The 13,966-nt window shown below is 37.5% G+C and overlaps 2 protein-coding genes across 2 annotated transcripts in view; both read left to right on the top strand.

Moving 5' to 3' along the window:
• LOC102594817 (ubiquitin carboxyl-terminal hydrolase 22-like) overlaps positions 1-4,255 on the top strand; it is a 5,358-nt gene extending 1,103 nt beyond the window's left edge. Inside the window, exons 2-4 of the mRNA XM_015314448.1 lie at positions 1-678; positions 1,261-1,385; positions 3,095-4,255. Coding sequence (XP_015169934.1) covers positions 1-678; positions 1,261-1,385; positions 3,095-3,867 — 1,576 coding nt within the window. The 3' untranslated portion in view covers positions 3,868-4,255. The remainder of the gene's footprint in view (positions 679-1,260; positions 1,386-3,094) is intronic.
• A 1,124-nt stretch (positions 4,256-5,379) lies between these two features.
• On the top strand, positions 5,380-13,533 carry LOC102578154 (translocase of chloroplast 90, chloroplastic). The gene is made up of 4 exons (XM_006359430.2): positions 5,380-5,492; positions 6,038-6,083; positions 7,085-7,216; positions 10,828-13,533. Exons 3-4 carry the CDS (start codon positions 7,090-7,092, stop codon positions 13,104-13,106), a joined length of 2,406 nt encoding a protein of 801 aa, XP_006359492.1. The 5' UTR covers positions 5,380-5,492; positions 6,038-6,083; positions 7,085-7,089; the 3' UTR covers positions 13,107-13,533.
• Positions 13,534-13,966: the final 433 nt, after the last annotated feature.

The following is a 13,966-nucleotide window of genomic DNA, read 5'->3' as shown; positions in this document are numbered from 1 at the left end:
TCGACAAGCGCCGCACCGTCTTTATACTTGTGTCACGTGCGCCGCAGTGTTCTGTCACGTGCACGTGGCGTCGCATCCTGCGGATGTGGATGTGGATGATTCCGATCGTTCACTGCATTGCATTGCTGTGGATATCGACCGTGCTGAGCTATTCTGCTGTGGGTGTAGGGACCAGGTGTACGACCGCGATTTCGATGCCGCGGTGGTGCTGGCGCAAACGGAGGCTGCTGTGATTGGATCAATGCAAGAAACTCCATTGCTGCCGGTGGAGAGTACCAGAAAGAGGCGGCGGGTGGAGTATAAGCCATGGACCCCTGATGTGAATGAACAAGTTTTGATTGTTGGGAATTCGAATCCATTTCCAAGTCAAATGAACAATGATTCAACAACCCCAGAAGTACAATGGGGTTTGAGGGGACTTAACAATCTTGGAAACACTTGTTTTATGAACTCAGTACTTCAAGCATTGCTTCATACACCACCATTGAGGAATTACTTTCTAAGTGATAAACATAATAGATATTTTTGCCAACGAAAGAATAGTACTATCGTAACAAGAAGTAGTGATAATACAAACAAGAACCCTGTGTTGTGTTTGGCTTGTGATTTGGATGCAGTGTTTTCTGCGGTTTTCTCTGGCAATCAGACCCCTATTAGTCCAGCAAAGTTCCTCTACAGGTTTGCATTTAGTCGTCTTTTGTTGGTTTATTGAGATTGTGTTTGGCTTTGTTGTAGAAACTATGGTATGGTTGCATAGAATAGAGGTGCCTTCGGCTAAAACCGTTTATATGTCTGCAAGAAAAAGTTAAATAATGTAAATATGTTTGCCTGCTTGTTGCTGCTGTCTGTCATTTTCATCTGTTTTGAGCTAAGGGTCTATCAGGAACGGTCTCTTTTTCTTTTAAAGGCAGGAGTAAGGTCAGCGTAATATGTTGTTAATGTATATAATAGACTACACCTGCTGTCAATTGATTGGCTTTAAATTTTGGGTCCACCTCTAAATTCCAATGGTTCATTAATTTAGCTTGGTTGTACTCTTCATTACTAATGATATTGGGACAAGATCAAATTCTTAATGTTGGCGGTGTATGTATCACCCTTTTCTGTTCGTAAAAGTGAGATTTAGCCAGTGGTGTGTAGGTTGGTTGTGATATAATGCAGATGTATTATGTTTAATTGGATGTAGATTTTTGTTGAGTATGTAGTTGCAGCCCTATACTAAATCTGATTTTGATGGATGTAAAATTTTCTCCCGAACAGCTGGTGGAAGCATGCATCAAATCTTGCAAGTTATGAACAGCAGGATGCTCATGAGTTTTTCATTTCCGTGCTTGATGGGATTCATGAAACAATGCAGAATGATAAGGGGAAGGGCCCAAGTCCAGGTAAATTTATTTGTTGCGGTAGAGTCTGTTAGTTTCCCATCTTTTCTCCCCCATCACCCAAAATCCCTATTTTTCGACTCTTGCATTTTTGTAGCCTATTCTGTTGTATGCATATTTGACCTTGACATGAGTTCTTGCTTGTCCATGATGCTTATCAGGCTATTTTAAATTTGTGATAAGCAATGTAAAAAGTTCTTTTAAAAAAAATTATCTGTTGGAGAAACGTAACCCCTAATACCTAATATTTTAATATTTATAAAAGAGATAAAGTACCTGATCAATTATTTGTGTGGTCCTTCAGGCCTTGGTGTAGCCGCCGTAAGAACACTGTTTGCAAATTTTCTCGTTTTTCACTAAGAAATTTCTTACTGTATTATGCTTGAGTAATAGAGTTAAATATGAGAAGTCTTCAATCTTGGTCATGATAATTGATGACATAGTGAAAAGTTGCTTTGGGTTTTCAAGCCTTATATTTCATAACCTTTGTTAGCTGCAAAGTTTCTATATTTTATAAATTATCATTGTTTTAAATTGACCTGAATTAACCACTTGTGGTATTGCACTAGGTATGTTGTTGTAATATGTAATGTAATAAAGTATAATAACATAAACCTAAAAACCTCAAATAACTAAGTGGATTAGTTACAGCAAAAGTCAAGGTACCTAAGCAGGTGAAATTGTTGAAATTTTCTTGGGAGTAGGAGGAGGGGGTGGAAGTGGCAATTTCTGTCGGAAGTAGATTAATGTATTCAAGCATCTTGTTAGGCACTTAGGATCTACTTGATAGGCTTATCTTTGTTGTTCTAGAATCTCTTCTCTCACGGCGATCCATACTTCCTTCGTCACTGAAAAAGGATAGTAACATTTGACTGCAGGTTGTGGTTTAGGTCCTTTCTTTGCCATAGGCAATATACCAGTTGATATTTGCTATCAGGCTTAGAGATGTTTCACAAAAGCAAAAAGATTTCCTCCTACTCTCCCGAGTAAGTCTCAGTTTGGTTAGTTTTTTTTATTTCAGAATAGGAGTTATCTTTTACTAAATAATTCTCGTATTAACTCGCACTTTTACCATGTTTTAGGGTAAACCTTCAAGAAAGCTTTGTCATTGTCTTTAGCCCCCATGTCATATTATTCTTGTGGGTCTAATCTCTTGGTTCCTTGCATTTCTTTAGAAGAGCAATCATTAGAGGGGTGACTCTTTAGCAGCAATTCATTTGTGATATCGTAATGTTGTACTTTAATTTCAATTAAGTCACCTGCACTATGATTAAAAAACATCCAGACCTACACTCGTTCCTCTAAATTAGAGGATTAAGATTAGTACGAGGCTACGAGCTAGAATTGAGGTAATAGATTGTCCACACTTCACATTATTTAGCATTTAGATATTGTGCACAAGGAGCTATAGCCTATAGTTCTAAATATTAGAGCTTTCAAGAAAAAAAATGTGCCTTGCAAGACCATATTAATTTTAAGCTACACTTTGTGTTGATTGCCTTTCCTCATAGGACCCTTGTTGTTTTGTTAGCAATAACTCATAAAACGTTATGATGTCACTAGGGCCCTATTGCTTTTTATAAAGTGTGTTGAACGTTTAAAACAGTGTATATTGAAGTATGTGTTACGTACGTAACTTGTTTGGAGTACTCATTTCCTTTTGTCATCTGCGATCTTTCATCTTATTTACCGAATCTTTTTCTTTGGCACAGGCAGCGGAGACTGTTGCATTGCTCACAGAGTATTTTCTGGAATCTTGCGGTCTGATGTCATGTGTACAGCTTGTGGCTTCACATCTACTACATATGATCCATGCATCGACATCTCCTTGGACTTGGAACTGAGCCAGGGGACTTCAGCAAAGGTGACATCAAAGAAGTCTCATAAATCTCACAAGAAAAAAGAAGCAGAACCCGGAAAGTCTAGCCAAAATGGTCGACTTTCTACATTGATGGGATGTTTAGATCATTTTACAAGACCTGAGAAATTGGGTTCTGATCAAAAGTTCTTCTGCCAACATTGTCAAGTGAGACAGGAATCTCTTAAACAGATGTCCATAAGAAAACTGCCTCTGGTTTCTTGCTTCCATATCAAACGGTTTGAGCATTCCGTGATTAAGAAAATGTCGAGGAAGGTTGATCACTACCTACAGTTTCCTTTTTCATTGGACATGTCGCCTTACCTCTCTTCGTCTATCTTGAGGAGTCGATTTGGAAATAGAATCTTCTCCTTTGAAGGGGACGAGCAAGACACATCCTGTGAATCATCCTCGGAATTTGAGTTGTTTGCTGTCATCACCCATACCGGTAAACTTGATGCTGGTCATTACGTAACATATCTGAGGTTAAGTAATCAATGGTACAAATGCGATGATGCTTGGATCACTCAGGTGAGTGAGAACATCGTTAGAGCTGCACAAGGATACATGATGTTCTATGTGCAGAAAATGCTTTACTACAAGGCTAGTGAAAAACAGGTTAGCTAGAAGGAAACTCACTACTCGCGAAGTACCAATGCAGCAACGCCAGATTGAAATCACCTGTAAGCTCGCGATATGTAGACATTATTTGCTCCACAGTGGTGGTGGTGCTGCTGCTGCTGCTGCTTTGAGTTTTCAATTCTCAGTTGGAGTGTAATCTTAGCCTGAATTTTAACAAGGCACACATACTCTCCTACATTCAGGAAATTTTGGCAACAAAAAATATTATCCCTTGCAAAAGAGATAATTAGTGTAACCTTTCTATTTTTTTGTGGCTAACCATAGATAAATAATAGTAATAGCAACTTCAAATGAGAAGGAACATGTTTCTTCTTTCATGTCTTTTTTCTTGGATAATCAAGTTTCAATGGTTTTGGATAGATGTCTTTGTGTGTGTTTGGTCGCTTTTCAATTTTTTTATGTTTGATTTTAAAAGAAGTTTTTCAAAAATGAGAAAAATGATCTTCCCGACAGGAATAGAGAAAACAAGTTTCATAACTAGCAATCACCACCTTCCAACATACAACATCTCACCTTCATAGCACCACTTCGAACTCTTATTTAAAAGTGAAATCTACAAGTGGGGTTTGGAAAGAATAGAGTGTAAGTAAACTTAACAGTACCTATAGAAACAGTGTTTTTGAAAGACATTCAGCTCAAGGAGTAGCAAATCCAAATACAAAGAAGAAGCAGACAATATAGAGAACATATAACTAACAAAGGAACCCGTCCAAAACCTACTAGAAAAAAAAACGAGAGAACATATTAACTAACAAAGGAACCTGTCCAAAACCTACCAGTGAGAAAAATGATCTTCCCGACAGGAATAGAGAAAACAAGTTTCATAACTAGCAATCACCACCTTCCAACATACAACATCTCACCTTCATAGCACCACTTCGAACTCTTATTTAAAAGTGAAATCTACAAGTGGGGTTTGGAAAGAATAGAGTGTAAGTAAACTTAACAGTACCTATAGAAACAGTGTTTTTGAAAGACATTCAGCTCAAGGAGTAGCAAATCCAAATACAAAGAAGAAGCAGACAATATAGAGAACATATAACTAACAAAGGAACCCGTCCAAAACCTACTAGAAAAAAAAACGAGAGAACATATTAACTAACAAAGGAACCCATTCAAAACCTACAAGAAAAAAAAACGAGAAACAACAAAATAGTGCAATAATCAAAACACAATAAACAACATACAATAACATGTATCAAAATCAAGAAGCTACAATAATACAACTAGTACAAAGACAAACATCAACAAGACCTAAATCCTCGGAAAGCAAAACAACCCTCGACAAACAAACATTAAAAGATAAAACTTTAAAATTTACTTCCAATATCACTATTACCAAAACATAATTTTGAATAACTTATCATAGTTCAAAAACAAATTTAAACTTTTTCCTTTTTTATTATTTATTTTTTCTTCAAGATGGAAAAAAGGAAAAAAATAATGAAAAACAAAAGACAAAAATCATATGTGGGAATTATTATATTTTAGGGCGGAGAATCACTACAACAAAATCATGTGTCTTATCTCATAAACCAAAAAAAACTTGGTCTCTTCACAATCAATTTCGATCCACGAGAACCCAATTCTTGAACTCTATCATAAGTTTGGTATAAAAAAAATTCCCAATTTCTATATTCTCTGTTTTGCCATGAATATACTCAATTTTTTTTAAAAAATTTTGTAGCATTTTGAATTGGAATTTGAGTTCTAGCCAGTTATTAGCATCTGGGTTTTGTCAGTGTTTGCTAGTTTTTAGCATCTGGGTTTTGTTTTTTGAATTGAAATTTGAGTTTTTGCATGTTTTTAGCATCCGGGTTTTGTTATTTTGAATTGAAAGTTGAGTTTTTGCTAGTTTTTAGTATCTGGGTTCTGTTAGTTTGGATTGAAAGTTGAGTTCTTTCCAGTTTTTAGCATCTGGGCTTTGTTATTTTGAATTGCAATTTGAGTTTTTACCAGTTTTTAGCATCTGGGTTTTGTTATTTTGAATTGGAATTGGAGTTCTTTCCAGTTTTTAGCATCTGGGATTTGTTTTATCTTTGATTTTTTGAAATGGGTTTTGCTTAATTCAGTTGATAAACCATAAAAAGGTAGATTCTTGGTCTGGGATTTGGGTTTCACGAGTACTTTGCTAATTTTTGGGTCATTTTTGTAGTTTTGAAGCTCTTCTTCAATGCTGATGGGAAGTAAGTGTTAACCAGGTATGTATTTGACCACGTGTTCTTAACTCTTTCCTGTTTTCCTGGATGTTGACATGCAGAAGGAAATTGATGATTTTTATGTATTTTTAAATATTTAAAGATTCATAAAGCTAGGATCAACTAGTTTAGGATTGAGATATAGTTATTGTTGTTGTATTTGTTAATTTGTAAGTTTATTTCAGAAAGCTGCCTTGATCTAGAAAGCATAGTTCACTTGGTGGTGTTGTTTATCTTGTTTGATTAAGGAAAAGGCATAAATAAGGACTGTAGATTATTTTTTTTGCATCTTAAATTAAAACTAGGTATTCTTATTTTTTTCTTGGTTGATGTTTCGCAAACTTCCACGTAGGTATGGTTTATGTAGGAAATATCACTCATCAAATAGATGACAAGTTGAAATATTAAAAGGTAAGCTTGGTGCATTAAACTCCCTCTATGTGCGGGGTCCAAGGAAGGGATGGAGCACATTGAGCGTACTGTACATAGCCTTACTTGGCATTTCTGCAACTGTGAAACAATAGAGTGAAACTATGATACTGATATTGTGAAGTAAACTGATCAATAGATGGTGAATCACCATATTTGGTTTGTTCCATATTTGGTCCAGTAATTTGGTTGAAATATCCTGGAATCATCTTGAGGTAGTGTTCTTATTCAAGCAGTTCGAGAGTTCCCCTTCTTCACTTCACCCCGAAAAGTAATTAGGACTAACTAAGTCACACATTCACATTCCAATTGAACATTGTCTTAGTGGTAAGCTCAGGTATATCTACCCTCCTACACTGGGTATGTTGTTCTTTAGATTATTCTCTTTACCAGACAGGTCCAATCACGATTTTTAATATAAGAATTTCTCTGTAGTCTATTTATTGGTGCATGCTATTGCATTCTTTCTATGATGCAATTGTATGAACATCTTCAGTTGGTGTTGCCACCTAAAGTCTTATACTACAAGGGGCAAGCTGCATTAATTGTGATAATCCTTGTCCTTTTGTGTGCAGGAAACATGATGAGCTTCAAGGACTGGGTCCTGTCACAGTTGATAACCAAGTCAGTAGCCTCGTCAAGACCACTTTTAGCATCAGATAACTTTTTATCAGAGGAGCATCCTGATCAAGGGTTTGACCACCCAGGTAATTGTCCTTCATGCACTATGATTAATAATTCACCTCTAATTTCTTGCTATTTCATTGGAATAATGGCTGCATGTTAGCATGGCAACGGTGTTTCTGATTGTCTTATAGCTTCAACATTTCCGTTGTTGGTTTTTGCTGTACATTCTTGGGTATACAAAGTAGTTAAAGCATGTCTAATTTGTTTGATGGAGCTTGATGTAGACTTTCCAGCTGAAGTTGCTTTTATGTTCTTAAACAGAGATCTTCTGAAGTTTTACACAAGAAGTAGTGTTTTTATGCTATAAAGTGAGAGATGCCCTGATATTTGGTTTTCTTTTATAGTTTCTATTAACAGGTGAAACAAATTTTTTGGTGGTTGAATCAAGTTTTTGACCACTATATCAGCTTTAGGTACTCTGACAAGTTCAAAGAGTGGGTAGCTCTTTTTGTTTATCTATTCATGTTGGGTTTACAAAAAGTAATAGCATGTTGATCTGAATAATTTTTTTTTGATGATAAGGGAAACCCGCAGCCGCTACCCTTTGGGTGCGCACAGGGTAAAACCCCCGCTCCTATGCAATAGCTCGCAAACCACATAGGAGAGGTAACCCGCACTAGGCAAGCCTGGTGCGACGAGCTCGACCCAGAAGGCAAACCCCTTGCTTTCGCTGGCAAGGGGTTTCGAACTTGAGACCTCCAACATGGAAGTCCCAAGCCCAAACCACTGGGCCACCCCGAAGGGTCATGTTGATCTGAATAATATGAGCTGTATTTATAGTGTTCAGTACCCTTGGGCGTGACAGTTGCGTGCTTGCTGGTGGTTTTCATTGGGCAAGACTCACAAGGTAGTGATGCATATTGAGAATAGAGGAAGTTGCAGAAATTTAGTGGCACAATGTATTTCCCTATTTAGGACCATTTCAAAGTTGCAAGGAACAAGAAACGATTGTAGATTATATTAAAAATAAAAAGGGAACTAAATTACTTTTCCTGCATTTGGGATTCAAGTTGGGTTATGCTAGAATTTTATGTAATTTGCTTACCGAGGACATGACCTTAGTTAGGAAACTGTGGAGGACATGGATTAGGGTGGTAGGTTAGTAGGTAGTAGTGTGTATTGTGTTGTCTCGCTTATCTTTCCATACTAGTAGTAGTAGTATTACTCCTGTAGTTACTTATCCTTCAATATTTGGTACTATTTGTTGTTTCTTGCACTTCGATTATCTTAATATTTTGTTGTAGTTACATTTCCTTTTTTTCCCCACAGAATGCTTAGACATACTTCTATAGTATTTTGCCATGACTTCTTCACTCCCGCCATTTCTTTTTCGACCTTCTTTGTAATGTTTTTCCTTGAGCCGAGGGTTTATGGGAAACAGTCTTTCTACCTCCCAAGGTAGGGGAGGGTCTATCAGAAACACCCTCTACTTCCCAAGGTAGGGGTAACGTCTGTTTACACTCTACCCTCCCCAAACCTCACTTGTGGGACTACACTGGGTATGTTGTTGTTGCTACTGCTTAGATGGTTTACCTTTTCAGCCCTTAGAAGATAGATCTACAGCTATTTAAAAGAAACTCAACAGAATTATGAGTTCGTTTCTCTTTAAAATAAGCAATAGAAATTGTAGTGTAGAAGTGAAAAATCTATTTCAGAGTTTCCTTGGTTTTTTGAATGATGTTCTACATTATCCCATCTTATGCTTTCTGACTACAAATTTTACCCTCCCGTGCAACAAGGAGTACATGCATAACTTTTTCAAGTAGCTAATTGTTAAACTTTTAAACTGTTTCCTTTTAAGGTAATGCTATTTTACTTTAGGCTTTATGGTTTTGTTACATTATAGAAAGAAATAAATCTAAATGGTCCTAGGCTACAAATTGGTGAGTTAATGAGTTCTTGTTTGGCTGAATGAGAAGAGATATCTATTACTTTATACTCTATATAATCATAGTTAATATCATTGGGCACTGCAAATCAGTCATAACATCTTCCGCGAAATCAACTAGTTTGCTACTAGAAGCGTAACAAGGCTCTTCTATTTCATTAGTTTACTACATTTTTACCGTTCTTTCTCTTTTTGATAACCGTGGTGTCCGGGCCAGTTTGCGCACACCTCGACTAATTCCACGGGGTACTTGCTACTTCTCTCATCAGCACATGTACTGGGCTTGGACAAATGGGAAGAAATCACCTTGTGTTTTTTGGCTACACTGGGAATTGAACCTGAGACCTCGTGGTTTTCAACCCACTTCATTGACCACTAGGGCACACCCTTGGGTGCACTACATTTCTACTATTATTGTGTTGATTATATAGACAAAAGTGATTTTTTGATTTTTGTTGATCACAAATACTGTGTTCAGCTTAACAATTACTACATGCTTCACATTTTAGCTAAGTTGCGGGGACTCTTCACTTTCGATGCCGCACCCGTGTCGGATTCTCCAAAAATACACTACTTTTGGCCAATCCGATACACACCCCTTGACATTTTTGAAGAGTTTTTAGAGTACGAGAGTAAAACCAATTGATATTTGATATGAACCCACTCCCAGATTCCGGATGCCTAGCACCCCCTGTAATCTTCTTTATATTATGGTACTCGAGTCCTGGAGTTTAAGATATAAAATGTGACATATATATTATATTAGTGATAGTAACAGAAAATAAATAATTGTGAAAAAGACAGTTTGATTGAGAAAACACAACATCAAAGTTAAATTTTTGAAATTTGGGAGGCTTGTGTATTAACAAAATTCTGTCAAACATATAAATTGGGACAGAGGAAGTACATATTTTGAAAACATCTTAATCAAATGCATTTATTAGAAAGAAAAATAACAAGATAATTAAGTACTTGTAGAGATGGGAGATTTTTTTTCAACTCTCGATGTGAAGTAGCTTATTTATTTAATTATTTGTATTTTTACCGAGGGAATGGTTGAAGGCAAGAGAGAGGGAGGGAGGGAAAGAGAGTCATCACAATCGTTTTTTTAAATAAAAAAAAGAGTCCTACATTCCTTGTTTATCATCATTACATGGTTTTGTGTGTGTTATTTATGTAGACCTTTTATCAAAATTATTTAAGTACACCATTAATTTGTGTGCATCCAAAGTGCAACGGTTCATTGGGGACTGCTATTAATTCCAAAATTTTGTTTCTAAGGCACATTTCACACATTCAATGGGTTAGGCACTTTCTTTTGTTCTGGTAAGTAATACATTCCCAAGAATATCAAGTCATTCGAAAACTAAAAGAAGCACAAAAAGACCAGAATTACTGTTGGTTTGTGTAAAAGATAATGACAGCAAATAAAACCATGTATCAATGTTTTATCTGTTGATAGGAGCGTGCTTGTATGCAGATCCTGTAATGGTCGTAAAGGTTGTTATGTTAGGATCCCTAGTTAGTGTCAATTGAAATAGCATCTTACTTTGGCATATCCTTTTGGACTTTATTGTTCTACTAGTTAACTGGATAGTGGATAGTTTTGGAAGAATTTTATGAATTTGTAGAATAATGCTAGCCCATATGCACTTCGCTATTTTAATTAATTGACTGTTGATCTCCACATCTATCGCTGTTGTCTCAAATTGTTGATGACATTCTTTTCTTCTTTTGGTTCAGCTCACACTGCTGATTTGGTTACAACAACTAGAATAGACAATACAATACAATCTTCCAATGATAATCAAGAGCATACAGAGAATACAAATAATTTTCATTCACAACAACGGATGGGCGAAGATTCTTTTCAGTCGGATTTTAGGGTTGATGAGAAACCTAGTCCAGTGGTAAAGATTGAAGCCCTTCAGATTACATTCTTGCGCCTTCTTAAACGTTTTGGCCTGTCCGAGGACAACCTTCTGGTATCAAAGGTCTTATACCGGATCCAGCTGGCATCACTGATACGGGCTAGAGAATCGGATTTAAAAAGGGCAAATCTTAAAATTGAGAGAGCCCGTGTAATAGCAGCAGAACAAGAAGCTGCTGGCCGACCACAACTGGATTTCTCATTTAAGATCCTTGTACTGGGTAGAACTGGAGTTGGCAAAAGTTCAACCATAAATTCCATTTTTGACCAATCAAGAGCAGCAACCAACGCGTTCAAGCCTGCTACTGACCATATTCAAGAGATTGTGGGAACGGTAAATGGCATCAGAGTATCGTTTATTGACACTCCTGGTTTATTGCCTCCCTCACCCAGTAATATCCGAAAAAACAAGAAGATATTGCATTCTGTGAAACGATATTTAAGGAAACAAACGCCTGATATGGTACTGTATTTTGAGCGCTTGGATTTGATCAACACGGGCTACAGTGATTTCCCCTTGTTGAAGCTTATAACGGAAGTCTTTGGTCCTGCAATTTGGTTTAATACTATCCTTGTCATGACTCATTCTTCCTTCAATCTTCGCGAAGGAACAAACGGATATCCTGTTAACTATGAATCTTTTGTCACCACCTGCACAGATTTGGTCCAACATTATATTCACCAGGCAGTCTCTGACACTAAGCTTGAAAATCCTGTAATTTTGGTGGAGAATGATCCCAATTGTAAGACCAATAATGCTGGAGAGAAGATTCTCCCTAATGGGCAGGTGTGGAAGTCTCAGTTATTATTGTTGTGCATATGCACCAAAGTTCTAAGTGATGTTAATACCCTATTGGACTTTGAAGACAGCCTAAAGGTGGGGCCATCAAATGTAGGACGATTGCCTTCTCTTCCGCATCTTCTCTCATCCTTTCTAAAGCATCGTGCCCAGATAAGACACAGCGGAGCTGAGAATGAAATTGATGAGGTTTCTCTTTTAGTCTCAGATGATGAAGACGACGAATATGATCAGTTACCTCCTATTCGGATACTGACCAAGTCTCAGTTTGGAAGGTTGAGTGGTTCCCAAAAGAAGGATTATCTTGACGAACTAGACTACCGAGAAACCCTCTATTTGAAAAAACAACTGATAGAAGAAGCTCGTCGACAAAGAGAAAAGAGAGTTTCTTCAAGTGAGGGTAAAGCAGCCCCGGATGATGAGTCTGATAACCAGCAGGAGGGCCCTCCAGAGCCAGTTCTCTTGCCAGATATGGCTATTCCTCCAAGCTTTGATTCAGATTGCCCTATCCACAGATACAGGTGTCTCATCACCAGTGAACAGTGGCTTGCAAGACCAGTCCTTGATCCCAATGGATGGGACCATGATGTGAGCTTTGATGGAATTAACCTCGAGAGCAGTGCAGAAATAAGAAAAAACATATTTGCCTCGGTTAATGGACAAATGAGCAAGGACAAACAAGACTTCAGTATTCAATCTGAGTTTGCTGCAGCTTTCACCAATCCAGGTGGGCCCACTTATGCGGTTGGTCTTGATGTTCAATCTGCCAATAAAGAACTGATCTGCACTATCCACAGTAATGCAAAGGTAAGAAATTTAAGAACTAATGTCACTGAATGCGGTATTTCTGTAATACCATTCGGGGATAAGTATTTTCTTGGTGCCAAATGTGAAGACAGTTTTACAATTGGAAAGAGACTGAAGTTTAATGTGAATGCTGGTCGGATGGGGGGTGCTGGGCAAGCAGCCTATGGCGGGAGCTTTGTAGCTACTTTAAGAGGAAGGGATTATCCAGTGAGAAACGAAAGTCTGAGTCTCTCGATGACAGTTCTCTCTCTCAACAAAGAAATGGTGTTGAGCGGAAACTTACAAACTGACTTCAGAGTGAGCCGAGGTACAAACATGTCAGTGAGTGCAAACCTCAATAACCGAAAGATGGGCCAGGTTTCCATCAAGACAAGCAGCTCTGAGCGCATGGAAATTGCTTTTATCGCACTTTTCTCCATTGCAAGAGCCCTGCTGCGCAGAAAGAGAAATGACCAACTTATTGAAGACTCTCTGGAAGCGAGATGAACTTTTCTTTTCGATTCAAAGTAGGCCACTAAATTTTTCCTTAGGTGCCAGCCTCTCTAGGCTTTCAAGAAGTATGTCAAGAAATGTAGTAGCTACCGAAGAGTTTGATTTCCACATTATGGTATTTTCCGTGAAGCAGTATGGCAACAAGCAAAGGTTGATATGTTTTCGTTGTCGTTTGATCAATTTTATCAAATCCAGGATAGGTAAAAAGACACTCTTTTTTTGGTGTCTGGTAAAGTTGAGATGACTGTAGTAGTTTTGTATCTGAGTAATAATTGTATAGTAGAGTAACTTAGAAGAGCATACAAAAGTTTTCTGCAGATCTTGTAATAATTAGCTTGAAAAAAGCTAGCAGGATCCTAGTTGTGATGCCAGAAGGATGATCTTTTTTCAATGCATTTTCTAGTATTAGATGATTTATTGTGCTCTTTTGAGCAATAGCATCCATCTTTCTCTTTCACAGAGTCTTGGTGGATAAAGTTACTCGTATCTGTATTGGTGGATAGAGTTACTCATATCGATCAACTTCATCACTACGACTATCACCATCAATCGCCACCATTGTCATCACCACCACGACACTATCAGCCACTACTGTCACTGCGGTGGTTAATTCCTATTACTAGCCGCCTCCACCATTACAACTAACACTACCACTAACTGTCATCAACAATATCGTCAACTATCACACATTATTTAGTCACCACCGTCAACTACTAACAACAACTAAACTTTCCCATCACAACTACCACCACCAATTGGCGTTAGTCACTACAACACTAACCATCTGCAACATCACGACTATCACCACCATTATTACTAGCCATTACCACCAATCATCACTATTACTATCATTA

The sequence above is a fragment of the Solanum tuberosum genome, unplaced genomic scaffold (genome assembly GCF_000226075.1).
Source record: "Solanum tuberosum cultivar DM 1-3 516 R44 unplaced genomic scaffold, SolTub_3.0 scf00300, whole genome shotgun sequence".
NCBI classification, from domain to species: Eukaryota; Viridiplantae; Streptophyta; class Magnoliopsida; order Solanales; family Solanaceae; genus Solanum; species Solanum tuberosum.
The sequence above is the reverse complement of the archived record's forward strand: the minus strand, read 5'-3'. Positions and strand labels throughout refer to the sequence as shown.